This window comes from Chiloscyllium plagiosum, chromosome 34, assembly GCF_004010195.1.
Source record: "Chiloscyllium plagiosum isolate BGI_BamShark_2017 chromosome 34, ASM401019v2, whole genome shotgun sequence".
NCBI classification, from domain to species: Eukaryota; Metazoa; Chordata; class Chondrichthyes; order Orectolobiformes; family Hemiscylliidae; genus Chiloscyllium; species Chiloscyllium plagiosum.
The window spans coordinates 25,621,751-25,649,207 of NC_057743.1; the positions used below are offsets into that span (position 1 = coordinate 25,621,751).

At 40.2% G+C, this 27,457-nt stretch overlaps 1 protein-coding gene across 1 annotated transcript; it reads left to right on the forward strand.

Moving 5' to 3' along the window:
- Positions 1 to 3,689: 3,689 nt before the first annotated feature.
- On the forward strand, positions 3,690 to 27,457 carry park7 (parkinson protein 7). Its single transcript, XM_043675974.1, has 6 exons — positions 3,690 to 3,820; positions 10,095 to 10,196; positions 16,934 to 16,993; positions 19,030 to 19,099; positions 25,207 to 25,293; positions 26,213 to 27,457. Exons 1-6 carry the CDS (start codon positions 3,692 to 3,694, stop codon positions 26,365 to 26,367), a joined length of 603 nt encoding a protein of 200 aa, XP_043531909.1. The 5' UTR covers positions 3,690 to 3,691; the 3' UTR covers positions 26,368 to 27,457.

The window sequence follows — 27,457 nt, forward strand, 5'->3', positions numbered from 1 at the left end:
CACACTTTTCTGCATTAAACTTCATTTGTCACATCTCAGCCCAGCTCTGCATCTATGTCCCTCTGTGACCCACAACATCCTTCGGCACTATCCACAACTCTGCTTACCTTAGTGTCATCTGCAAATTTACTAATCCATCCTTCTATGCTGACCTCCAGATCACTTACAAAAATGACAAACAGCAGTGGCCCCAAACAGATCCTTGCAGCACACCGTTGATAACTGAGCTTCAGGATGAACATTTCCCATCAACCACCACTCTCTGTTTTCATTCAGATAGCCAATTTCTGATCCATACTGCTAAATCACCTTCAATGCTGAAACTCCTTATTTTGTGCAATAGCCTACCATGTGGAACCTTATCAATCACCTTACTGAAGTCCACATACACCACATCAACTGCCTTACCTTCATCCACCTGTTTTGTCACTTTCACGAAGAACTCAATAAGGTTAGTGAGGCACAACCTACCTTTCACAAAACTGTGTTGACTATCCTTAATCAAATTATTCCTTTCCAGTTGATTATAAATCCTACCTCTTATAACATTTTCTAATACCTTACCCACAACTGAAGTAAGGCTCACTGGCCTATGATTATCAGGGTTGTCCAGACTCCCTTTCTTAAACAAGGGAACAACATTTACTATCCTCCAGTCTTCTGTCACTACTGCTGTTGACAATGATGACATAAAGATTGAAGCCAAAGGCTCTGCAATCTCCTCCTTGTCTTCCCAGAGAATCTGAGGATAAATCCCATTTGGTCTTGGGTTGTTATCTATTTTCAGATTTTCAAAATTGCTAAAGCCTCCTCTTTGTCAACCTCAATCCCTTCTAATCTCGTAGCCTGTATTTCCATATTCTCACTAACATTGCCCTTTTCCAATGTGAATACTGACAAAAGTATTCACTAAGTGCTTCCCCTATAACCTCGGATTCCACACACAACTTTCCACTATTATCTTTGAGTGGCCCTAATCTTACTTTAATCATTCTCTTAATCCTAATATACCTATAGAAAGCCTTCAGGTTTTCCTTGATCCTGTCAATCAACAACTTCTCATGTCCCCTCCTGTGTCTTCTTAGCCCTCTCTTTAGATATTTTCTGACTAACTTATAACTCGCAAGTCCTCTAAATGAGCCTTCAAGCCTCATCCTCACATAAGACTTCCTCTTCTTCTTGACAAGAGCTTCAACTTCTTTAGTAAACCATGGCTTCCTCTCTTGACAGTTACCTCCCTGCCTGATAGGTTTATACTTATCAAAGACCCACAGTAGCTGTTCCTTGAATAAATTCCACAGTTCAGTAGATGTTGTCTATATGGACTTCAGCAAAGTGTTTGACAAGGTTCCACATGGTAGATTGATTAACAAGGTTAGATCACATAGAATCCAGGGGAGCTAGCTAGTTGGATACAAAATTGGCTTGAAACTAGGAGACAGAAGGTAGTGGGCTGGAGTCCTGTGACCAACGGTTTGTAGCAAGGATTGATGCTGGGTTCATGCTTTTCATTGTTTATATAAACGATTTGGCTGTGAATATAGACATATGGTTAGTGGTTTGCAGATGACACCAGAATTGGTGGTGTAGTGGACAATGAAGAAGGTTATCTCAGAGTACAACAGGACCTTGATCAGATGAGCCAAAGGGCTGAGGAGTGGCAGATGGAGTTTAATTTAGATAAATGAGAGGTGCTGCATTTTGAAAAGGCAAATCAGAGAAGGACTTATACACTTAGTGGTAAGGTCCTGGGGAACGTTGCCAGCAGAGAGAGCTTGGAGTGCAGGTGCATAGTTCCATGAAAGTGTCAGTTAAACGGGGGGGGGGGTGAAAAAGGTGTTTGGCATGCTTGCTTTCATTGGTCAGTGCATTGAGTATAGAAGTTGGGGTGTCATGTTGTTGCTGTACAAGACATCAGTGAGGTCATTTCTAGAATACTATCTATTCTGTTCTGGTCTTCTTGCTATAGGAAAGCAGTTGCTAAACTTGAAAGTGTTCAGAAAAGATTTACAAGGATGTTGCCTGAATTAGATGGTTTAAGTTGTGGGGAGAGGCTGAACGTCGGAGACTGAGGGGTGATCTTGTAGAGATTTATAAAATCATGAGGACATGGATAAGGTGAATAGTCAAGGTCTTTTTCCCAGGGTAAGGGAGTCCAAAACTAGCGGCCATTGGTTTAAAGTGAGAAGGTAAAGATTCAAAAGGGTCCTGAAGGGCATATTTTTCACACAGAGGGCAGTACATGTTTGAAATGAGCTGCCAGAGGAGGTGGTGGAGGCTGATACAATTACAACATTTAAAAGACATCTGGATGGGTACATGAATAGGAAGGGTTTAGAGGGATTTGGGCCAAATGTTGGCAAATGGGATCAGTTTAGAATATCTGGTCGGCAAGGATGAGTTGGACGAAGGGGTCTGTTTCCTTGCTGTATAACTTGGTAACTCTCTTTACATGAAAATGTTATAATACCTTTACTGAACTAATTACAAATTCTACATCATAACTCAATCACTTCCACTGAGGTCAACATAGAAGGTTTATGGTAATTTGATGATGGGACAAGATTCTGACATGATGCCATTGGAAGAAGAACTGTCAGGCACGGGGAGATATTAATAGTAAAGTTACAGCTAGTCCAAAAAAGTATTAGTCCAAAAAGCTGATACAATGCTACCTAAAGAGGGTATTCTAAAGTGCAATGAATATTGTAAACATTCTTATGTTGGATATAACATTTGCCCAAAGATTATTTTAAAATGATTTGGCAGTTACAGAGTTGCAAACATTACATGGAAAATGCTCCACAGGGACATCTGGCCTCAATAATTCAGGCCACTATTTATGCTCCATGCTAAAACTTGTTCATTTCTCCCTCATACTCATATCTAGCTCCCTCTTATAATCATTCCCAGAGGTAATGTTCTACATTATTAGCTCTCTCTGGGTAACCAAGCTATTCTCAATTCCTTTTTTGGTTCCTTGATGACTACCTTATATTGAGGCTTCGTCCCCATAAGTGGAAAATCTCAAAGCTTGATTTTAACATGGTGTAAATGAATGAACATAGTGTAAGTTGAAATTTGGTCTCCTGTATCTATTTTGTCCAAAATGGAGTGACTATTTGTAGCATCACTGACCATTAGTACTATAGCCATGCTGCTAACGTTGCATCACTCCCTGCAACACTATATTGAGTTAGAGTTAGTTGTTAGAATTAGTGACTACTGGTTAGGATTTAGAATTGTGAAGTTTACTGTGTAAACTTCAGGGTTATGATTGTGCTAATTGGGCTATTCAGGGTTAGTATATTTGGTGTTAGGGTTTTGGTGAGAGTTAGAATCTGCCAATGACAATGATATTGTGACCAGATACAACAGATTTTTGAAGTAGTGATGTATCATTCTGTGATTTGGAAATTTGAAATAAATACACGAAATGTCAGAAGATCAGGCAACATCTCTAGAGGGAGAAACTGAGATATTGTTGCAGCTCAATGGATCAATTCTAATGAAAGGTCATTGATTTGAAACGTTAAATCTCTTTCTCTCAGTTTACATCCTCACTGATGCTTAACGTTTCTAGAAGTTTCTGTTTGTACTTTAGAGGCTGTCAGTACTGCAGTGCAGCTATTTTGAATTTGCGGCGCGGTGTGTTATGGCCGGACTCGGGAGTCGTAGCCCAGCTCCTATGATGCACCGCGCAGGCGAAGGAGACAGCACCTGTTCCAAAATGGCGGCCAAGCGCGCGTTGGTGATTTTGGCCAAAGGGGCTGAGGAAATGGAAACCGTGATTCCGACGGACCTAATGCGTCGGGCTGGGGTGAGCAGGAATATTGTCGTCTTTGCTCTGTATTTTGATAATAAAATTTTCGCAGTTTAAATTGAGAAATGTTTCAGTTTCGGGTGCTGTGGTGATTGGCAGACAAAATGTCCAATAAGCGCAGAGCAGGGCCTGGGCCTGGGCCTGTCCCTGTCCCTGTCAGTCTGTGTAGTCAATAGGATTGCAGTTATTTGACCTGGATTAACCTCGATAAATTGCAGAGACGGGGGCAGATTGATCCTTCTCCCGTTACTGCTTCAGTTTTTTTTTCTTTAAATAACCAAACGCATTTGGGGATTTGTACTGCAGATAGAATAATTAAAAGGTTATGTTACTGACATAGGAATCCAGAGGCCGAATGATTCATGTTTCAAATTCTAACTTGACAGCTGGGGAATTTAAATGGAGTGTAAGAATAGGTCATTTAGTTGCTAAAGCCTGATCAGTCACTTAAATCATGGAATTATAGTTAGAATTCTCCAGCTCACTCTGTCCGTGTTTGTTGTCAAGCACCTATTTACATTTTCCAATACTTGGCTTGCATCCTTGTAACTTTTGGTTGGGTGATATCCAACACATATATGCCTATATTTCTCAGTGCTCTACGTTAACAAGATCTTCATTTTGAAATTGTTTAATGACCTAGCACCAGTTCCTTTTTATGGGAATTTTCCAGATTTCTGCTTTTTACATGCAGACATTTTTCTTAATTCACCTCAGAAGGAACTGACTCTTTTGTTTTTGAATCGTCCATAAATCCTAGAGACTCTAATCTGTATTTAGTTCATCTTTCCTTGTTTATTCAAAGTTATCAAGATTCCATTTAACCTCTTAATATGAATGAGCACAGTTCTGTTATTTCGTCTGTCTTTGTAGTTTAAAAGTTTAATAACCAAGTATAATTCATGTAAATTATTAGCACCACATTCTCTCCAATCACAATGTATCTCCCTAACAGCTGCTATCAGAAGTCCAGGTTTGATCTAATTGGGTTTCTGTGCACCTGAAACATGAATTCTACTCCATTGTGTTGTAGTCCTGTTGTTATAAAAACCAGGATTCCATTAGCCTTGGCAAGTATGATTATAAAAATGTCCACACTTGAAACAAGACTGTAATGTGTCTGGAGCTAAGTGGCCTTGGCAGAGCCCAAGATCAACATAAGTGAACAAGTTGTTCCTGAGTGTCGCTTGATGGCATTGTGGGCGGTCCGAAACCTGTTGATCTTCCAGCTGAAGGAGTTGACCCCGACTGAGTGTTGCATACTGGCACATTCCAAGGTCCAGGGCTACGTGTTGAGGGACGTGCTGAAGCCTGGGGCAGCTGCCGCCAAGGCACGGTGGGGAAAGACTACAGTGTAACATCTGCCTGCCTGAGCACAGGGGGCCGATACAGTAAGGGGGCTCTGCTGAACCCCCCCCACCGAGCTAAATATGTGGATAGTAATCGTACAGACCTGTATATATGAATGCTTACTCTGTCTCTGTATGCAAAGAAATGGAATGTTTACATATGTATGGCATGACCAATTGTACAGATCATCGAAATATTTTATGAATAAAGTATATTTTTGAAATAAAAAAAATTGTTGCTGACAACTTGCATCGCTTTGCTGATTTGAGAAAGACTGGTTCAATAATTGTCCAGATTGGATTTGTCACATTTTTGTGAACTGAGTACCTTGGCAGTTTCCTAATTCAGGCACATGCTGTTTTCAGGGCCTTTTAATGTATCCTGTGCCTTCAGCTATTTCCTGATATGATGTGGAATGAAGAGAATTTGTTTGAAAACTAGCATCTGTGATGAAGGTGACGACTGGTTGAAGATGGTCTAAAATTATGAGCCTTGTCTTTTGCCTTGATGTGCTTTTCTTCACCATAACTGGAGATGAGATGTTTGGCAGCTGCCTCCTTTTTAGTTATGTATTTAATTGTCTCATCACTGTTTATGGGTACAGAAATTTATTTATTTTTTATCTTTTTGCTCTTCAGTACGCTGGTTTTGCAGTTTAGCATGTGAATAGACCTATATAGTTTCAGCAGATTGACACTTCACTTTTGAGTATGCTTGAAGCAGTTCCTGGTTGAAGGATATGTTGGACTATTAGGTTACATGTTTGTGGTTTACTACAGTTCTGCTGATAGCTTACTCTGCCTCATTGATTTCCAGTTTTTAAACTGCTAGATCTGTTCTAATTCTGTCTCATTCAGCATATCGGAACACAACACTATGCCCACTATCTTCAGTATGAAGATGGGACTGATTCTCCACAATGATTCTGCAGTACATTGGTCATGGACCAGTACATTTAGCCCATAAGACATAGGAGCAGATGGACTCCATTCAGCCCATTGAGTCTGCTATGCCATTCAATCATGACAGGTTTCTCAACCTCATTCTCCTGCTTTCTCCCTGTAACCCTTGATCCCCTTGATAATCAAGAACCTATCTCAGTCTATAACCTGGTGTTGTGATTTTTAACTTTAAATATACTCCATGACCTGACCTCTACAGCCTTCTGTGGCAATGAATTCAATAGATTCTCCACTCTTTGGCTAAAGAAATTTCTCCTTATCTCTGTTCTAAAAGTTCTTCCCTTTTAATCTAAGGCTATGCTCTTGGGTCCTAGTCTCACCTACCAATGAAAACATCTTCCCAATGTCTACTCTGTCCAGGCCATTCAGTATTCTGTATGTTTCAATTAGATCCTCCCCATATCCTTCTAAATCCCATCAAGTATAAATCTAGAGTCCTCAAACATTCCTCAAATGTTAAGCTTTTCATTCCTGGGAATTTCTTGTGAATCTGCTCTGAACACACTTCAGGACCAGTACCTCTCCTGAGATATGGGGCCCAAAACTGCACACAATTGTGGCCTGACTGGAGCCTCCGAAGTGCATCCTGCTTTTATATTCAAGTCCTCTCAAAATAAATGCCAGCATTGCATTTGCCTTCCAAACTACTGACTCAACCTGCAAGTTTACCTTGAGAGAATACTGGACTAGAACTCCCAAGTCTCTTTGCACTTCAGACTTTGAATTTTCTCCCCATTTAAAAAATAGTCCATGTCTCTGTGCTTCCTACCAAAGTGCATGACCTCATGCTTTCTCACATTGTACTCCATTTGCAACGTCTTTGCAATTGTCATAACCTGTCCAAATCCTTCTGCAGCCTCCCCACCACCTCAATGTCTATCTTTGTATCGTCTGCAAACTTAGTCAGAATGTCCTCAGTTCCTTCATCTAGATCATTAATGTATAAAGTGAAAAGTTGTGGTTCCAACGCTGAGCCTTGTGGAGCACTACTTGTCACTGGCTGCCATCCTGAGAAGAACCCTTTTATCCCCACTCTCTGCTTTCTGCCAGACAGCCAAGCTTCTATTCATGCTAGCACCTTGTCTGTGACACCATGAGCCCTTCTCGTACATAATGCTATGCAGCACCTTGTCAAAGGTCTTCTTGAAATCCAGATAGTTAACATCCATTGGTTCTCCTTGGTCTAACCTGGCCATTACTTCCTCAAAGCATTCTAGCAGATTTGTCAAGCCTGATCTTCCCTTGATGAAACCATGCTTACTTTGCCGTATTTTACCATGTACTTCCAAGTATTCAGAAATCTCATCCTTCACAATGCAGGAGCTTACCTGCGACTGAAGTTAGGCTAATTGGTCTGTAATTTTGTCTTTTGCCTGACTCCCTTTTTAAACAGGTGTGTCATTTTGGTGATTTTCCAATCCTCTGGGACCCTCCTTGATTTTAGCAATTCCTGAAAGATCACCATTAATGCCTCTGCTATCTTTTCAGCTATCTCCTTTAAACTCTGGGGTGCAGTTCATCTGGTCCAGGTGATTTCGGCCACTTTAAAAGTTTTTAAGTTATATTTTAAGTTAGCTTCAGCTTTTCTAATAGGAAGTGGTGTCTCAGCTCAGACAATGCATTAAAGGTGTGAGGTTAAAGTCTGTCTTGTCCCATTGTTGAGACAAGACTGGTTCTGTTTCTGAAGTGGGGCTTAAAGAATCTTACATGAATTTATGCAGTTTTTGAGCAAAATAAAATGTAACTCTGCAAATACAAATTCACCCCATAAACTTGTGCTGCATGTGTACAAGCGTATGAGAAGGTGTGAGGGTGTGTGTGTGTGTGTGCATATGAGAGAGAGCTTGTGCAAGAGAGAGGGTCTGCGTAAGTATTTAGGAATGTGTGCTCGCTTGTGTATGAGTATGTATAGTGGAGTGGGATCACCTGTAGTGTGACATGAACCAAAGGTCCTGGTTGAGGCCATCCCCATGGGTACTGAGCTTGACTATCAGCCTTTGCTTGGCCATTTTGCGTTGTTGCTTGTCCCGAAGTCCATCTTGGAGGATGGCTACCCCAAGCTCCAAGGCCGAATGTCCTGGACTGCTAAAGTGTTCCCCGACTGGGAGGGAACACTCTGCCTGGTGATCATTGCGCTGTGCCCATTCATCCATTGTTGTAGCAACTGCTCGGTCTCGCCAATGTACCATGCCTCAGGGTTTCCTTGCCTGCAGCGTATGAGATAGACAACGTTGGCCGGGTCACATGAGTACCTGCTGCGTACATGATGGGAGGTGTCCCCATGTATAATGGTGATATCTATGTCGTCACTCTGACATGTCTTCCAGTGGCTGCCGTGATAGGGTTCCAAATCTTTGTTCCCTGTAGGACATTAATAAATCAGTGAATCTATGGGTGATTTTTTTTTCATAGAAAAATATCACTTAAAAAGTATGTGTTGTACTTACGACTTTATATTACATCTAAAATGTCTTGGTTATGCGTATTATGGCTATAATGACTGAAAAGCATTCTAATAGGGGAGATGTCTTATGTACAGAAAGTTCTCCAAACAACAAAGGGATGACTTTCTGATTAATCTGTTTTTAAAGGGGTTGAGGGTAGAACTTTGGACAGGCCAATTCTCCTACTCCTCTGATGCTACCTGACCAGCTGTGCTTTTCCAGCACCACATTCTCTACGCTGATCTCCAGCATCTGCAGCCCTCCCTTTCTCCCAAAAGCAACATCACCAATACAATGATCACTTAGTGCACTGGAGTGGTGAATTGATTATGTACTGCAGCCATACTTTTTGAACTGTAAGCATTAGACTATGTGGTGTTAGATGGCTACTAATTGAGCAAAGCTGAAATAAAAACAAAACATAATGTTGGAAATACTCATGTCAGGCTGCATCTGTGGAGAGAGAAGTCATTAACACTTCAGATCAATGACCTTAATCAGGATTCGAAAAAGGTTAGTTGCCTTGGGATTTGAAACCTGATCAAAGACAAGGGAAATAAAAATAAATGAAGCTGAACAAGATTTTCAAAAAGGCAATTTGAAATTGTATTGGAGTGGAGAGCAGAGATTTGAATTTTTTTTGTTTTGGTGAAACCAAATTGTTAAACTTGTGTAACAAATTAACAACATGAAATATAAATGATATGAAGGTTTTGAATCTGTCAATGTTTGCATCTAAAAAAATCTGTTTAGAGATTTACTTTGGTTAGTATGTATCTAAAGTTAAATGTTAACCAGATTTTCAGACCAAATCATTAAAAGGTGTACAATTTGGAATATCGTGGGTGAAGTTTCTGTGATTATGTAACCTCCTGTTGGTAGACTTCTAGACAGTGTATTTTAAAATCTGGTTTTAATTGTAATCCATGGTTGAATTTGAATATTGTGTATAGCTTTTCCATTTCTTTCTATTCCATCATCTCCCTGCATTATCCACTACTAAGGTAGGGGGTGAGAGTTGATGTCATTTTAAGTTTGCTATTCCTGTACGTTGGTAAGACAGTCCTGTGACAGCTGTCTTTCTAACATGTCTCATGCTTTTGCTGTAATTCCAGTTAATATTATGTGGATGTACCTTGTGTCTGCTATGTATTTTTTTATATGATGATGACAGGACCATGGTCTGTGTCTCAAATGATTTACCTACTGCTATCCTTACATTAGATAAGAATGTAGAATTCTGAAGCTATTGCAATTTAATTGTCTCAATTTGCTCCTCACGTTGATCCTATTGTTAATGCTAATGTTTAATTTGTCATTCCTTATGATCTGTTGAGTAATTCCTTTCAGGTCTGGAAGGACCTGTTCTAGAATTTTTTTTCTCACAATTGAAGTGGATGCTGAAAGCATTCTTAAATGTTTATTTTTGCTTCACTGGCATTCCAGTGGCAGTCCTGAGAAGCTGAGCATTCAAGGTGCCTTACTGCTGTTTGATATTAATGTTTTATATTTCAGATAACAGTAACAGTGGCAGGGCTGACATGTAAAGAGCCTATAACATGCAGTCGTGATGTAGTTATTTGTCCTGACTCCAGCTTGCAAGATGCAGCTAAACAGGTATGTTGTCTCTGCTTCAGTGACAATTAAAGGTAAAAGGGAGTTGTTTTTGAGCACTGCTTAATTAAACTGCATTCAATTAACTTTAAACTCATAATCTAATTCAGCTGCATTTTGCAATTGGCATGTACTTCCTTTCAGATTGGAGTTTGTACACTTGCAGTGTTGATGCAAATTCAGTGCACATCAAGGTGCCTGGTAGCTGAGTATAGTTGTTAGACTGAAGTCCTTTTGGATCAGTTGGCTGTAATATTGAGCTGTTCACTTTTTTGAGCAGCCTAGAAATATTGCAATTTTAAAAATATGATTAAATATGTTGTTGGCAAGGTCTCTCCTTTAAATGTCCTCAAGATACTGAGTAGTGGACTACTCCGGTCCCGGTGTTATATGTTCATCCATAATTTTCATTGGTAGGGAACTTGGAGATTGTGACCTGGAGAGCCAGATGTATTATCAAGTCAGGATATGTGTGACTTGAAGGAGAATTCTCCTAAGGTGATGAGATTCATAAGTGCTTGATGCTCCTCTTCACAATTTGGAAGATGCTGTTAAAGAACCTAGACAAGTTGCTGTTGTGCATCTTGCAGATGGTGCCCACTGTTGCTATTATGTGCTAATGGTGGAAGGAGTGAAAGTTTAAGGAAAATGGGATGGTGATCATTCAGGTCTGCTTTGTTTAGGGTGTTGTTGAGCTTCTTGTGTTGTTGGAGCTGCACATATCTAGCCAATGGGGAGATAATTGGCTGATTGAATTTGTTACGCCTTTTATGGACATGACAATAAGGTGAGTAAGTTCTACCTTTTGTGAAGTAGATGTCAGTGCTGTACATATGCTAGAACAGACCAGAGACACCGCCAGAGACACCAGAGTGGCTAGGGGTTCTGGACGTGTTTTGTCTGCTTATTGGGGTTTGATGCTGAGCAATTGGTGGACTGTGTTAATTGGGTACCCATTCTTTTTGAATACGCTGTATAGGTGATTTTCTTCTGCTCTGTGTAGTTTCTGTGTGCTACAGTGTGTGATGGTTTGTTGAAATAACATTCTAATGCAACTTCGTTTGTGTGTGTGTGTTGGGATGATTGCTTCTATAGTTCAGTATGTGTTGTTTCCATGTAGACGCTGGTTTGAAGTTCCCCATTGGCTGTTCGCTCTACTGCGACATCTAGGAATGGCAGTTTGTTGTTTTCCTCCTCTTTTAGTGAATTTTATGCCAGTAAGGGTATTATTGATGGTCTTGAAGGTTTCCTCTAATTTGTTGGTCTTGAAGGTTTCCTCTAATTTGTTTTGTTTAGTGATGACAAAGGTGTCATCCACGTAGCGGATCAAAGTTTGGGTTGGATGGTTGGCAGAACTGTTTGTTCAAGTCTCTGCATTACTACCTCTGCTAAGAACCCTGATAGCGGAGATCCCACGAGTGTTCCATTGGCTTGTCTGTAGGTTTTGTTGTTGAAGGTGAAGTGGGTGGTAGGTCCACTAGGTTGACAACATTGTTCTTGCTGATGAAGTTGGTGTTGGTGTTGGTGTATGTGACTTTGGTTCTTCTAATAATGTAGTCAGTGTTTCCTTGGCTAGATTGATGTTGATGGATGTGAACAGGTCTGTTACGTCAAAGGAGACCATTATTTTATCCTCTTCTATCTTTGGTGTTCAGGAATTCTTACGTGGAATGGATGGGGTGGCATGAGCCTTCTACTCAGTGTTTGAGTCTTTGGTGTAGCTCCTTGGCCAATCTGTAAGTTGGTGTTCCAGGTAGCAAGAGTATGGGTCTGAGTGGGGCTCCTGATTTGTGAATTTTGAGTAATCCTTAGAAGCGTGGTGTGTTGGATCTGTCTGGTTTCATTTTTTGGAAGTTGGTATTATTTATTTCTCCCAGAGGAATGGAGAATTCTCCAGATGAGGAAGGACACCACTTTGACTGGGACAACACATCCATCCAAGGACAAGCCAAACAGAAACATGCACAAGAATTCCTAGAAGCATGGCATTCCAGCTGGAACTGTATCAATAAACGCATTGACTTGGATTCCATTTACCACACACTGAGGAGGAGGGGGGGGGGGAAGAATAAATTACATCACAGGAAGTGATGTTGCCACAGGAAATGACATCCAAACGTAGGGAAATCAAAACACAAATAGAAAGCGGGCCATGCCACCAGTGCTTCATCTGGAGGCTCATTGATGATGTTACCTAGTTTGGTGACGAAATGTCTGAAAACGAAACTTCCAGCACAGCGAGCAAACCTACATTCAGAACCTCAACCTGAGCTACAAATATTCTCAAAACTTGCTAAGCTGGGATGTTATCAGGGTTCATTGCTTTAGTTGTATCCAGTGCACACAACATTTATTGAATTTGCTGGCATTTTTGTTTTAATTCACTTGTGGGATGTGAGCATTGCTAGCTGGGCAATGTTTGATGCCCTGAAGGTGCTGGTGAGCTGCCTTCTTGAACCACTGCAGTCTGTGTGCTTAGAAGGGAATTCCAGGATTGTGATCTAGGAACGGTGATATATTTCCAAGTCAAGATAGGGAGTGGCTATGAGGGGAACTTGCAGATGGGTAGTATTTCCATGTATCTAATGTCTTTTCCCTTCTAGTTGGCAGTGGTCATGGGTTTGGAAGGTGCTAAGGATCTTTGAATTTCTGCATTGCATCTTGTAGTTAATATGTACTACTGCTACTGAGCATCAGGAATGGAGGGGCTGACTGTTTTTGGATGTGGTACCATTCAAGTGGGCAGTTTTGTTCTGGATTGACATCGAGCTGCTTCAGTGGTGTTGGAGCAGCACTCATCAGACAAGTGGGGACTATTCCATCACACTCTTGACTTGTTTGTAAATAGTGGATAGACTTTGGGAGGTACATTACTTTTTTTTTTAAATTCCCTACGGTTATGGAAACAGGCCCTTTGGCCCAACAAATCCACACCAACCCTCCGAAGAGTAACCCACCCAGACCCGTTCCCCTAGCCTGTATTTTCCACTGACTAATGCACCTCTATCACTATGGGCAATTTAGCATGGCCAATTCACCTGACCTACACATCTTTGGACTGTGGGAGGACACTGGAGCACCCGGAGGAAACCCACGTGGACATGGGAAGAATGTGCACACTCCATACAGACAGTCGCCCAAGGTGGGAATTGAACCCGGGTCCCTGGCACTGAGGCAGTAGTGCTAACCACTGAGCCACCGTGCTGCCCCTTGCTACAGTATTCCTAGTCCCTGAATTGTATTTGTAGCAACTGTATTTATATAGCTGATCCAATTTAGTGGCACTGGTAATCCATGGGGTGGTGGTGCGGGGTTTGGAATGCCATTAACTTAAGAAGTGGTGATTAGATTGTCTCTTATTAGAGTTAAATAATGCCTGGCATTTGTATGGTGTAAATGTTACTTGCTCGTTGTCAGCCCAAACCTGAATATTGTCCAGGTTTGGATTGCATTTGGATGTGGACTGCTTCAGTATCTGAGGAGTTGTGAATGGTGCTGAACATTGAGCAATCATAGATGACGCAGAGAAGGTTCTTGATAAAGCATCTGAAAATTGTTGAGCCAAGGATACTACCCTCAGGAACTCTCTTGCAGAGATGGCCTGGACTTGAGAAATCTGATCTCCAACAACCATTTTCTTGTATTCCGGGTATGTCTTCAGTCATTGGAAATTTTTCTTACTGATTCCCATTGACTCCAGTTTTTCTCGGACTTTTTGATGCCAAACTTGGTCAAATGTGGCCTGATATCAAGGACTGTCACTTCGAACTCCCTTCTCGAATTTATCTGTGTTGCTTATATTTGAGCAAAGGAGCGGAGTTGTCCTAGCAGAACCCAAGCTGGGCATCAGTATGCAGGGTCTTGCTGAACAGGTACTGCTATAGCAACTGTGACGTTGGGAACCGATGATAGATGCTCCATTTGGTATTTCTGGCTGATCGTGGTTGCAAATGTTTCAGTCTTAACTTTCACTCACTGCTGGACTCTGCCATAATTGAGGAAGGGACTGATCATTTATCTGCCTCCTCCCGTTAGTTGTTTAATCCTCCAACCCCATTTACAACATAAGCACTAGTCAATCCATACTTCAATTGTTGTTTCACATCTCAAGATGAAAATCTTAAGTAATCACATTGTGTATTCTAATGTATGAGATTCAGCACATGTTTAGATAACCCAATAGAGGAGTGAAGATGTGTAAGATTGCTTGCTGGTGTTCGGTCTCCATTTTGTTTGATGGCCTTTTAGCTGTGTCACAACAATTTACTTAGTCTAGTTTATAAAGAAGGCCAATATGTCTGTAAAAATGGACACTGTCCTGCAAGGTTGTCCCTGGATATGACTGTCCTTAATTTGCTGTTGCCAAAACTGGTTTGTTATCATGGCATTAATCATAAAGGGAGGTATTTTGAATTCAGTAACCCCTTAACAACAGATTGGATCTTTTTAAAGATGAGAATTCAAAGCTTCTGAGGAAGATGGACTAGAAGTACTCCTCCACGGCATTGAAGCATAATTGGCTATGCTTTGAGGAACAATAATTCATCAAAAGTTAATAAAGCAGCAATCTTAAGCTTTCAATCTTTACAATAAACACAGACACCAACTTTAAGCAAAACTTCAAGAGGATCTCTAAGAGACACCATCCAAGGGAGAGAGATTATTTCCAACAGAGTGCTGAGAAAAGGCAAACTATCTAAGGTCACTTTACCGAACTAGGGTACAAGCAGCTATCCTGATTAAATTTTGTTTCTTCAGACTGGACTGCTGAGGTCCATGTATATTAGTGATTTCCAGAACCAGAAAACAATGTTGTGGATGGTATCAACACACCAATTGTTGTGCATGGCCCCTCTGAGCAGCAATGCATGTGCTCAGCTGTGCAACTTGGAAACTTTGCATGGTAGGGCTACAACCTCCAATTGTGTAAAAGTAAAATAGAAGAGACTGTACTCTTCCTCAGAATGTGTTCTGTTTATTGACTTGCTGTGAACTGTTTGCTAAATCTACACAAGGCACAGGCCTGACCATGGCTGAACACTCTGAAGTTTTTGTTTCTTTATCTAAGAAAAGATCTATGGTATTCGAGGCAATCTAGAGAAGGTTCACTAAGTGTTACCAGGTGTGGAGAGACTGTGTCTGTCTTATGAAGGCACGTTGCATAGATTGGGCCTATACTTGTAGGAATCTAGAAGAATGAGAGGTGACCTTATTGAAACCTTAAAAATACTTAAGGGATTTGACAATGTAGGTGCAGAAAGATTGTTCTCCCTTGTGGGAGATTCTAGGATGAGAGGGCATACTCTTAGAATGTACACTTAAGACTGAGACGAAGCGGAATTCCGTCTGACGATAATGAATCTGTGGAATTCTTTACTGCAGAGGAGTGTGGAGGTTGGTTCATTTAAATATATTCAAAGCTGTAAGTTAAGAATATTCAATTCTTAATATATTCAATGATTATGGGAGAAGGAAGGAAAGTGGAGTTGAGGATTGTGTTTAGCCATGCCCTCATTGAATAGTAGACCAGACTTAATGGCCTATTTCTGCTCTTCCCATCTTATTGAAGCAACGACCCAGCTGTTAACTACATAACCCTTTACCTCCGAATCTTTGAGCTAGTAACCAGCCTGCAATAATAGATCTTCCTTAGTCTTTATAAGTATCTTGTAACTGTACTTACTTTAACCTTCTGTATCTTAGCTAATTGTCATTTTTTACTTTGTGTTTTGAACAATAAGTTTTGCTAAAATAAATTTTAAGCTAACCTTTGCTCTTGCTTAATCAGCAGTAAAGCTTTAGTTTTATGTCTTAAATGGAACACACTCAAAACAAAACTAAAAAGGAAGTTAAATGTGCTATATAAATTTACAGTTCGTGGGCCATTCCAGACACACCCAAATCGTTCATGATAGTTACGATGCTGAGCTGTCTTCATTCTTCATAGCCTTGAAATATTTCAATAGCACTTTTTAAAAAAAAAAAAAATTCATGCAACATAAGCCCTGGTGATGAGGCCTGTGTTTATTGCCCATTCCTGATCCTATACACCATTCTAATTCCTGTAAACTGTAAATCTTGTGAATTCCTGCACAAATAACAAACCAATAAAGCTTTAGTCTTGGGCATGATTAAAGGTTAGTTTATTACGCAATTATTAACTTTTGTACTTGTATTTTAATTTTGGTACAGTTAAGATACTGGTCTTCCTTCATCTCTAAGTATTATTGTTGTAGGCTGGTTATTAGTTAGATGATTTGAGGTAGAGGGTTTGCAATGGCTTCTGCAGTTGAATAGCTAGAGGTTGCTTCTGTAAGACCATAGTAAGAGGAGCACACAAAGGCCTTTCAGCCCATCGGGTCTGCTTTATCATTCAATGAGATCATGGCTGATCTACCTGCAATGCAGTATATCCATTTGTGGGCTTAGAAATTAGCAGTGACTGTTTTGAGTTCTGTGTTCTTATGTTAGTTTTTCTGTGGCTAAGAATAACCCTTATTGTTATAATTGTTGATTATTTTTTTTTGCAGTGCCTAGGTGAAGTAAGCAACCTCATTGGACAGGACCAAAAGCCACTGTTCAATTTATTCCATCTGTGTTAACGTTTAAGTGGGTTTGTTCACTTTCACTTGATGGCATTAGGTTCTCCTTTATGATTCTACCAGTAATGCTGAACACACAGTCAATAATTAAACAGTTAGCACAAATTTGATTAACAGCTAGTTTGTGGCTTTTTGCAGGGTCCTTATGATGTGATTGTATTACCTGGAGGAAACCTCGGGGCCCAGAACTTATCTGAGGTGAGTTCAAATAGAATAACAGAATTATTTGAATTTTTGAGATTCTGTATCTTGTTCCATAATTTTTTGTTTGTTACTGTTAGAAACACCACTTAATGGGTGACATTGTTTCTTTGTCCTTTTGGTTTATCAACGTTTGATACAAAAACTAAGTGGAAATGCAGATTGTGAGGAGGACACTGGCTACAACGGGTCCGAAATGGGTTAGGTGAGCAGGAAATAAGGTGGAAGATAGGAGTATGAAGTAGGGAAGTGTGAAGTTATTCATTTGGTTACCAGAATAGAAAAGCAGAATATGTTTTGATAGGTTAAAATTTATATGTTCAGAGACTTTGGTGTGCTTATACATTGGATGTAGAAAAGTAGCATATGGTGTGCCAAACACTTCAGGTAAGTGGCATATTTGGAGTACAGAAATAAGGAAGCCTTGCTACAATTGTACAGGGTTTAGTGAGTCGACACTTGCAATATTGTGTGCAGTTTTGGTTTCTATTTTTAGGGAAGGACATATTTGCATTGTAGGTGGCTTAGGTAAGACTTCCTAAATTGGTCCCTATTGTAGGAATATCTGCTCCTACTGAGAGGTTGATTTTCTATTTTCTCTGGAATTTTGAAGAATAAGAATAAATGCAAGATTCTGAAGGGGCTTGATAAGATAGATGCAAAAGATTTGTTTCTACTGGTTGGCGGCACGGTGGCACAGTGGTTAGCACTGTTGCCTCACAGCGCTTGAGACCCGGGTTCAATTCCCGCCTCAGGCGACTGACTGTGTGGAGTTTGCATGTTCTCCCCGTGTCTGCGTGGGTTTCCTCCGGGTGCTCCGGTTTCCTCCCACAGTCCAAAAGATGTGCAGGGTCAGGTGAATTGGCCATGCTAAATTGCCCGTAGTGTTAGGTAAGGGGTAAATGTAGGGGTATGGGTGGGTTTCGCTTCGGCGGGTCGGTGTGGACTTGTTGGGCCGAAGGGCCTGTTTCCACACTGTAATGTAATCTAATCTAATCTAATGGTTGGGGGCTCTAAAGCATGGACCAGTATCTTGGGCTAAGGTGCTGATCTATTTAGAACTTAGATGAGAATAAATTACTTCCCTCAATAGTTGTGTATCTTTGGTGTTCTCTACTGCAGAGTGTTGTAGCTGCTCCATCATTGTCTCTCTGTCTTACAGGTATTCAATGTCTCAGGAGAATCTAAGAATATTGGGGAGTGAGGTAGGGAAGTGGATTTGAAGCCCAAGTTCCATCATAATTCTGTTGAAAGGTGGAGCAGGCTGAAAGAGTCATATGATCCATTCCTACTATTGTGTTCATAAGAAAGAACATTTTCAAGTCCCAAGTGTTTTTAGTCAGTTAATTATATTTGAGGTATAATTTCAGTTGTTTAGGCAAACAGATGAACCAAAGATGTCTAAAACAAATGTGCCAAATGACCACACCCAGCTGGGAAATCCTTCAGTGGTGAATAGTCTGTACACCTAGTATCAACTAGCTCTACTTGCCTATTGCTGCTACCCCATATACCTGCTCTTGAAAGCCTCATCTCGATCACCTTTTGACTTTCTCAGTTTCAACAAGAATGATGACTTTTCTAACCTTTTTCTCATAACTGAGGTAAATCTGCAGCCTTTCAAATGCCATTGAACCATTTTTAAGTCTAGGGTCTAGAGTTGTCCACAGTACTCCAGCCAAGGACTAATCAGTAATTTAGAGTTCTAGCTGATCTTTGCTTTTATACTCTCTGCCTGAATTTATAAATCGCCTAACTTTTTGTGTTTAACCACCTTATCAATTTGTCCTGAACTATATTTTTTCTGGTTTTTCGAAGGAGTTCAGTGTATAAATACCAATATCTCTCTGTTCATTTATACTTTACAACTTTTAGAACAGCTTCTTGGACCATATTACAGAACCTGAGAACATGTCATAAAATTGAAAATGCAACTTGTCTCCTGACAAATGAAAAATGTACCTGCCATAGAAACTATTAGCATGTGCCAATTCGCAGTATCCTAATTGAAGCTTTACTTTTTTATTTTTCAGTCTCCAGCTGTAAAGGAAGTGCTGAAGGACCAGGATTGCCGGAATGGTTTGATAGCTGCTATCTGTGCAGGTATGGCTTTCTTGACTTGTGTGTATGAAACTCCCTGTACTAACTTCCCTTGACTTGGTTGAAAGCAAATGCCATACTGACCAGAAAGATCATGTTTTATCTCTAGTCTATATAAATTTATCTGACTTCCTCCATAGAATGTTGGAGGTTCTAGGCAGGGGGTGGCCTTAGCAATTCACCTTATCTCTGCCTTCACGATTTTATAAACTTTTATAAGGCCCCTCTTTTTTTTTTCCCCCCAAAAAATGTAAAATGATCACTCCTTATAACTCAAACCCTCCTGTCTTTGTAACATCCTTGTAAATCTTTGTTGCACTATTTCCAGTTTATTAACATTCTTCCTAATGCAAGGCAACCAGAATTGTACTCTGTACTTCAAATGTGGCCTTACCAATGTCTTGTACAGCTGTAACATGACTTAGCAACCTCTGTACTTGATGCTCTGACCAATGAAGGCAAGCATGCGAAACTCCCTCTTTGCCACCCTTTCTGCTTGTATCGCCACTTTCAAGGAACTATGTACCCAAACCTGTAGGTCTCTGTTCAACAACAGGATTCTACCATTAATTGTGTCAGTCCTGCCCTGGTTTGTCTTACCAAAATGCAACATCTTGCATTTATCTGAATTAAACTCCATCTGCCATTCCTGAGGTCAGCCTGGGAGAATGAATGTGTTAATGGGGTCTATTAGTAGTTGACAATGGGTTGTGTGTGGTAGCAGCCCATGTGATGACAAGGCCTGGTGTGTGGGAGTTAAGGTAAAGATATGGGAGAAGGTGCTTCAGCCTTAAAATTGTTGAATGTGATATAAAGACCAAAAGGCTGCAGACTTCCCAAGTGGAAAATGAAGCGCTTTGTTGGAGCGCTACAGTGAGCTTGAAACAGGTATTGGCTAGGGAACATGGTGTATTGAAGTGACAGGCAACTAGAAGCTCAAGAGTCTTTTTTGAGCGGACAGAACATAGGTGTTCTGCAAAACAATCACCCGGTCTGCCCTTCATTTCCCCAATGTAGAGAAGACTACATTGTGAGCAGAAATATAGTAGAATAGATTGCATGAAGTGCAGAAAACATTACTTCACCTGGAAGTAGACGGGCAGGTTTTGCACCTTCTGCGATTGCAGGAAGGTATTGGGAGTGAAGAAAGGGTTGACCAGGATGGTCCAGAAAGAACAGATCCTGCGGAAGGCTGACAAGGGAAGGGAGGAGAATGTGGTATCCTGCTGGAGGTGAAAGAAATAGTGCCTAATTAATGTGAATGCTGGTGGGACGGTACATAAGGACAAGTGGGACCCTATACCTGTTGTTTGAGGGAAGAGAGGGCGTGAGGGTTGAAGCGCAGAATATGGGTCAGATCCAGCTGAGAGCCTTCAGTCAACTGTGGTGCTGAAAAGTCCTCGATTATGCAAGAAGGAGGCCCCATTGTCAAATTTGGCATCATCAGGACAATGTGACGGAAGAACTGCGAGAACAGAGTCAGCACTGGAAGCATGGTGTGAGGTGAACCTTTTTGAGGTGTTGACTTCAAGTAACCTCATATTGCAATATGAGCAGCCTAGTGTTCTTTCCTGTGTTTGCTTTTCCATCTGCAAGATTCAAACCTGCAACACTTGTATAAAGTGCTAAAGTGCCTGTCCGGTTGGTTCATGTTTCTCTCTGCTTTTAAATGTCTTTGTGGTATCTTTACAACACCCATTTGTCTTGTTTGCTAACCACAGCACTTCCTGGGTAGAGTTACTCAGCATCCATTCTCGAAAGGCAGAATGTTTAGTGGTTTTTCTGAGCACTGCCCCATTCCTGGCCACTAAGTGAGGCATGAGACTGAAGAAAAGCAGGGTCATTCCTTGGCCAGTTTATCTTGTTGATGGTCCGACTGAGAGTGTTGGACCCATTAGATGGAGGTAAAAACAATGACTGCAGATGCTGGAAACCAGATTCTGGATCAGTGGTGCTGGAAGAGCACAGCAGTTCAGGCACCATCCGAGGACAGGCAAAATCCGAGGACAGGCAAAATCGACGTTTCGGGCAAAAGCCCTTCATCAGGAATAAAGGCAGAGAGCCTGAAGCGTGGAGAGATAAGCTAGAGGAGGGGGGGGGGGGGGAGAGAGTACCCACCCCCACCCTCCTCTAGCTTATCTCTCCACGCTTCAGGCTCTCTGCCTTTATTCCTGATGAAGGGCTTTTGCCCGAAACGTCGATTTTGCCTGTCCTCGGATTTTGCCTGTCCTCGGATGCTGCCTGAACTGCTGTGCTCTTCCAGCACCACTGATCCACCATTAGATGGAGATTCAAGTATAAGCATCAGCCAATTTTAAAGTGAACTTATTCCCTCTTGTAGGGTTTAGCTTGAAAGGCTTCTGAGCCCAACACCTGGGAAAGCTATTCTGTGGGGATCAGCAAACATAAGGGTTATGGAAGCTGGGATGCGACATAAAGTCTGTTGTGTGCTGTGTGGTTGAATGACTCTGTCTGCCACCTTGTGGACTGATATGAATGGTAGCCTGTGTAAACAACCAAATGACTCTGACTCTGCATTTTCCTCAAGATGACTTGAGCCCACCTTATCCCTAACTGACTCCTTATCTGTCTCTCTCCTGGATAAAACTCAAAGCAGAAGCTTTATTGTAGTCAATGCAATATTTGCATTAGGATGCAGAAAGACTAAAGGGTTATTTGCAAGCACTGACTCTTTATTTTAAAAATAATCGAGCATTTTTCTGCATGACATATCCCTTCAATTCCTTGTCACTTGTGCTGCTGCGGAGTTCTTTTCACTGGAAGATAATGGAATAGCACAAAGTAATTCTGTCTTTAATCAGTGGTACATATCAGGGCCACTTGGAAGGACGAGAAAAACACTGGAGTTTTGACTGCTACAGATACGTCAGGATGTTAAGTCAACTGCTGATTCTGTTACATATGTTCAATCATCTGTAAAATGTCACCTTGTCAGCTCTGAAAGATTTTTTTTTTCCCCACAGAATTTTTAAATTTAGCTACACCATAGTTGTTCCTGAGTGAATGCCAATCTGGTCACCATGTTTACTGCGGTCCTAACTAAAGGCAATGAACTTGTATTTATGTGGCATATTTCACATTGCTTCACATCCCCTGACCAGCTTATTGAAATAGTTGCTCAGTTGTATGTTGTGGGCAGAATCTTCGTGGTCCAGTGATTTGTCTCTTGAATGTGCAACAGACAGTTGCTCATTCCTGAAGAAGGGCTTATGCCCAAAACGTCGATTCTCCTGTTCCTTTGATGCTGCCTGACCTGCTGCGCTTTTCCAGCAACACATTTTTAAGCTGTGCAACAGACAGTGAAAAGACACTTGCACTGCACTGACACCTGCAAAGATGATCCTTTTATTCATTTCATATTTGTTCCATTAACCAAATATAACTCTTTGTAATAAATCATCTAAGATTTATTAGATATACTTGGTATAATTAGTCTGTCACATCTGACAAAGCAAATGTATTAATATTTGCAGTGCATGTTTCAACCCTCAAGATGATAGCTGAAAGGAGGTTTCATTTATTTATCTTTTGTTCTGACCTTCAGAACATTAAACAGCTCTTTCATATGGTTATAGTCACATCAGCATGAATGGATTGTGAAGAAAGATGATATTCTCTCAGTTGCCTTGAAGCCTTCAGACTACCATGGTATGCTATTGACACTAAGACAATTGAGTTTGCAAACCTGCAGCCCATTTACATTTCCTTGTTAAGAAAATCCAATGCTTATTTATTATTCTTGAAAACTGTGTACTCTTATTGCCAGTTTTTCTTCTGATGGAAAGGAGTTAATGTACTAAAATGCAATATTTGTATTTAAACAGACTGAACTCTATCAATTATTTTTCAGCCCATTGACCCTTTGATGAAGATCCCTTTGTAATCTTAGTAGACAGTGAAGAAGGTTTTCTGTGCCATCAATTTTGGTCTCCTCTGCAAACTTGCTAACCATGCCTTCTCTATTCTTATCCAAATCATTAATATAAATGACAAACCAAAGAGGACCCAGAACTGATCCTAGGGGAACACTGCTGGTGTAAGGCCTCCAGTCGGAAAAGCAATCCTCCACCACCACTCTGTCTCCTGCCAATTATGTATCTAATTGGCAAGTTCACTCTGAATCCCATGTGACCTAACTTTACTAATTAGTCTACCATGTGGAACCTTGTCAAAGGTTTTATTAAAATCCAAGATAAACACGGGTTACTGCTGTACCCTTATCAATCGTTTTGATAACTTCCTCAAAAAACTCAATCAAGCTTGTGAGACATGACTTTCCTCACACAAAACCATGTCGACTACACCTAATCAATTTCTGCCCCTCTAAATGTCCATAAATCCTATCTTGTATAATCATCTCCAACAACTTACCCACAACTGAAGTCAGACTCTCAGGTCTATAGTTCCCCAGTTTCTCCTTACAAACATTCTAAAACAAAGGTACAACGTTAGCCCCCTCCAGTTGTCAGGCACCTCACCTGTATTTCTGCAAGAGGTCTCAATTCCCCCCCTTCCTTTCCACAATATTCTTCTCCAGTGTTGTGTCGAATTAATCTTAAACACTGGAGCCTGTGTTTAGAGGCAGCATTCCATTATAAACTCTACCATAGTCTAGTGCCTTTAGAATGCCACTAAACTTTGTGATTTGGGACTATAGTTATCCAAAATATCTAGTCAACTGTTAATAAGGTCTTATTAAGAAGCAGTCATTTAGATGTCCTCTATTGGCTAAATAGACAGGAAAAGTGTATAACCTGTGAAATTGAGGGCAGTTCACTGATACTAGAGTGCAAACAAAGGGTTGATGCAGTGTGTGTTGACGTCAAATTATATGGGAGGCACCCTGTTCTCTATCTGTACTATTTAGGGGAGTCTTTCTCCACCTTCTGTCTGATGAAGTCAGTTGCCTGGCAAGCACTACCCTTTTAACAAGGACTTGATAAATATATTTATTTCTGATTGTTTTCTATATGCTAATCATCTTTTTAACCAAAGATGAATACAGGACAGATTTTTAAGGTGTCTGGTTATCTCCTTCCTCTAGTTTGAGGTCAGTGTTTTAGTTTACATTGTGCTGAGGATTGTCATTTTTCTAAACACTCTTAGATGAAGAGGTACACCAGGCACAAACCTGCTAATGTGGAAGCCTGTACCAAAAGACAGGAAAAGTGTATAACCTGTGAAATTGAGGGCAGTTCACTGATACTAGAGTGCAAACAAAGAGTTGATGCAGTGTGTGTTGACGTCAAATTATATGGGAGGCACCCTGTTTTCTATCTGTACTATTTAGGGGAGTCTTTCTCCACCTTCTGTCTGATGAAGTCAGTTGCCTAGCAAGCACTACCCTTTTAACAAGGACTTGATAAATATATTTATTTCTGATTGTTTTCTGTATGCTAATCATCTTTTTAACCAATGAATACAGGACAGATTTTCAAGATGTCTGGTTATCTCCTTCCTCCAGTTTGAAGTCAGTGTTTTAGTTTACATTGTGCTGAGGATTGTCATTTTTCTAAACACTCTTAGATGAAGAGGTACACCAGGCACAAACCTGCTAATGTGGAAGCCTGTACCAAAAGACTTTTGCATTTCCAAGGACACTTTTGAATTTCCAAGAAGAGAAAGAAAAGGCATTATGATATGCATATAAATTTTGTACAAATATTTTCATACTTGAAGATGCAGAATTTACTGCGGATCCAACTTCTTTGAAAACCCATGCCTGTTAGCTGCCCATCTCTCTCAGGAAGGCATTTACTTTTCTTCCGCTTGCTCTTGAGCTCAGGGATTTTATTTCTCTTGCATTTTTGATGTTTACGGTGATTTCTTTTAGTTAATGTAAACTTCAGGTTGTGAGACTGAGCTACAAAATCTTCAAAACTATAAGCCAGATTAATCAGTATAGTTACATGCATTGTTGTTTAACCAGATTTTTGGTGACAAGTTGTGCAAAACAACCACCTTTTTAAAACATCTTTATTTTAGAAACAAAGTGCTAAAGAAACTCAACAGGTCTGGTAGCATCTGTGGAGAAAGAAATAGTTAATGTTTTGTGTTCCATATGATGATTCTTCTGTTTTGTTTTGCAGGCCCCACAGCTCTATTGGCTCATGAAATAGGCTATGGGAAGAAAGTCACAAGCCATCCTCTTGCTAAGGACAAAGTGATGAATGGAGGTAAGGGGTCAGATACATGCTTGGTATCTAGTATGCATTTTTCTTTTAACAACCTGATAGGAAAGCTTGCCACCATCTTATATGATCAAATTTTCATGTTAGTGTGTGATTCCTATTATTTTAATGCTATATTTAAATTAATGAAGTTAATTAATGAAATCTCTTGTTTAAAATCTTAAAGGTATTTAGCTTCCTGTCTGAATCCACTGCTTGCAAATTCTGTGTGTTCAACTGACTATACAGACCAGAAGCTGCTAGGTTTGATGTTGCAGAATTGACAAAACTCAGATGGGTGGCAGCAAAGTGTTTTATTAGTTCATGGGATGTGGGTGTCCTTGGCCGGTCCAACATTTTATTGTCCATCATTAATTACCCTTAAGCTGCCTTCCTGAAATGGTGCACTATTTCACTTGGCTCTCTACTGGGGGAATAGTCTGGAAAATTGGTCTGCTTTTCTCCTGCTCCTGCATACGGTTGGGAGACTTCCTACTGAAAAATGCTGCTCTGGTATGCACAAGGTAAAATTTTTGCTGTGGTTTCTTCTCCATCCTACATGTTCCTTCTAAGGAAGCCTTTGTGCTTTGGTCTTATGGTTTTGAAAAATTAATTTGATCTTGGCTTCAATGCCAAAAGCTCTGTGAATCCAGTTGAAGTCTAAATTTTTTTTTGTTCTTGAATGCAACTTTTATAAATGTTTCATCAATACTGTGTTAAATGTCTGAACTTAAACTGGTCGATATCTGGATAAACTGAATGGATCAACCCAGTGAAGTAGATGGAATTGCAATGTTATTCCAAGACCTTTGTACTTTTATTCAAGATGTTTTCAATCAAGCTTGTTTCATCACCAGTACCCATAGCTTTAATACTGTATCAGTATTGTTAAAAGTTTGCTCTGCTTTGCTTTATTCCCTTTCAGATCATTATATTTATTCTGAAGCTCGTGTGGAGATAGATGGGAACCTTCTTACCAGCAGGGGACCAGGCACCAGTTTCGAATTTGGCCTTGCAATTATAGAAAAACTTCTTGGAAAAGAGATGGCTGACAAAGTTAAAGCTCCTTTGGTCCTGTGAAACTGCCAACTTTGGAGAATTGTGGATGGAGTGGTGGGAAAGGAAGAAATAAGTTGAATTAATTGGAGACTTGCTGCTTAGAGAACAACTTTTCATAAGTAGAGCCAATATGACAGGTGGAATTTTGACTTTAATCATCTTTTAAGCATTTTCAAAGCAAATGCTACTGAATTGGACTAACTTGCAAGATTTAATTCCTGATGATACTTAATTACTGATAGGAATTGACTTCCAAATTTCTGCTCCTTAGAAATTTGTTAAAGTTTTAATCTTTCCCTTTGTTCTACTCTGTGAATTGTATAACCTGAGGTATGAATTTAGCTTGAATTCCTGTAATTTGTAATTTAAATTGGAACAGAAGATCCTTCTGTATTCAATACCAATAACTTGCATTTTTTCTGTATCCCACACCTCTCCAATTATATCTTCTTTTTGAACACTATTATTGTCATGTAACATCTATATTTTATGGGACAGGAAAACACCTTTATAACTAGCATACTTGTCACACTGCTACAGCAGTATTCTCAAAAGGAATATGTTCCTTGGCTAGCTTCATGCCTTACACTTGATAGAACTTTTCTTTAAAAGGAGAAGATGCCCTTTTGTAATTTTTCCACTTTCTCAGCTGCCAGCTTCATGTAGGTTAGGAATTGTTCTTTCTAACATCATATCTTTGTGCTAAGGGCCTCTGTGTAAGTTCCTGATGACTAAGATGTGTGTTTTATAAATAATACCCTGGGAATTGTTCTGAATTTGGCATTTAGCCACAGTACCGTAACTTTGTAACAAATACTAATTAAACAGGTGGTTAGGCTGTGGGTTAAAAGGCTTATTAAAGCAAAACTTCATGAATGTTTTCCATGTAATTTCTGTAAATGCTTGATTAGATAAGGATGTGAGATTATAGTTAAAATTCCACAAGCCACTGCTTGTGAAACCCATCTGTCCAGCTCTATAATATAGCCTTTGAGTAGACATTTCAACAAAATTTGAGTTTTATGTATCCTCAGAAAATACCACAAATCTGTTGTCTGATATCAGTAGTGGCTTTTCTTGACTGCAGCAACAAATAAAATCAGTGTCTGGA

Bases quoted from the DNA above. Each gene is read 5' to 3' on its own strand.
- park7 (XM_043675974.1), top strand. From the start codon at position 3,692: ATGCACCGCGCAGGCGAAGGAGACAGCACCTGTTCCAAAATGGCGGCC. The intron at 3,821-10,094 runs GTGAGCAGGAAT...TTTATATTTCAG, and splicing joins ACCTAATGCGTCGGGCTGGG to ATAACAGTAACAGTGGCAGG. The intron at 10,197-16,933 runs GTATGTTGTCTC...GGCTTTTTGCAG, and splicing joins TGCAAGATGCAGCTAAACAG to GGTCCTTATGATGTGATTGT.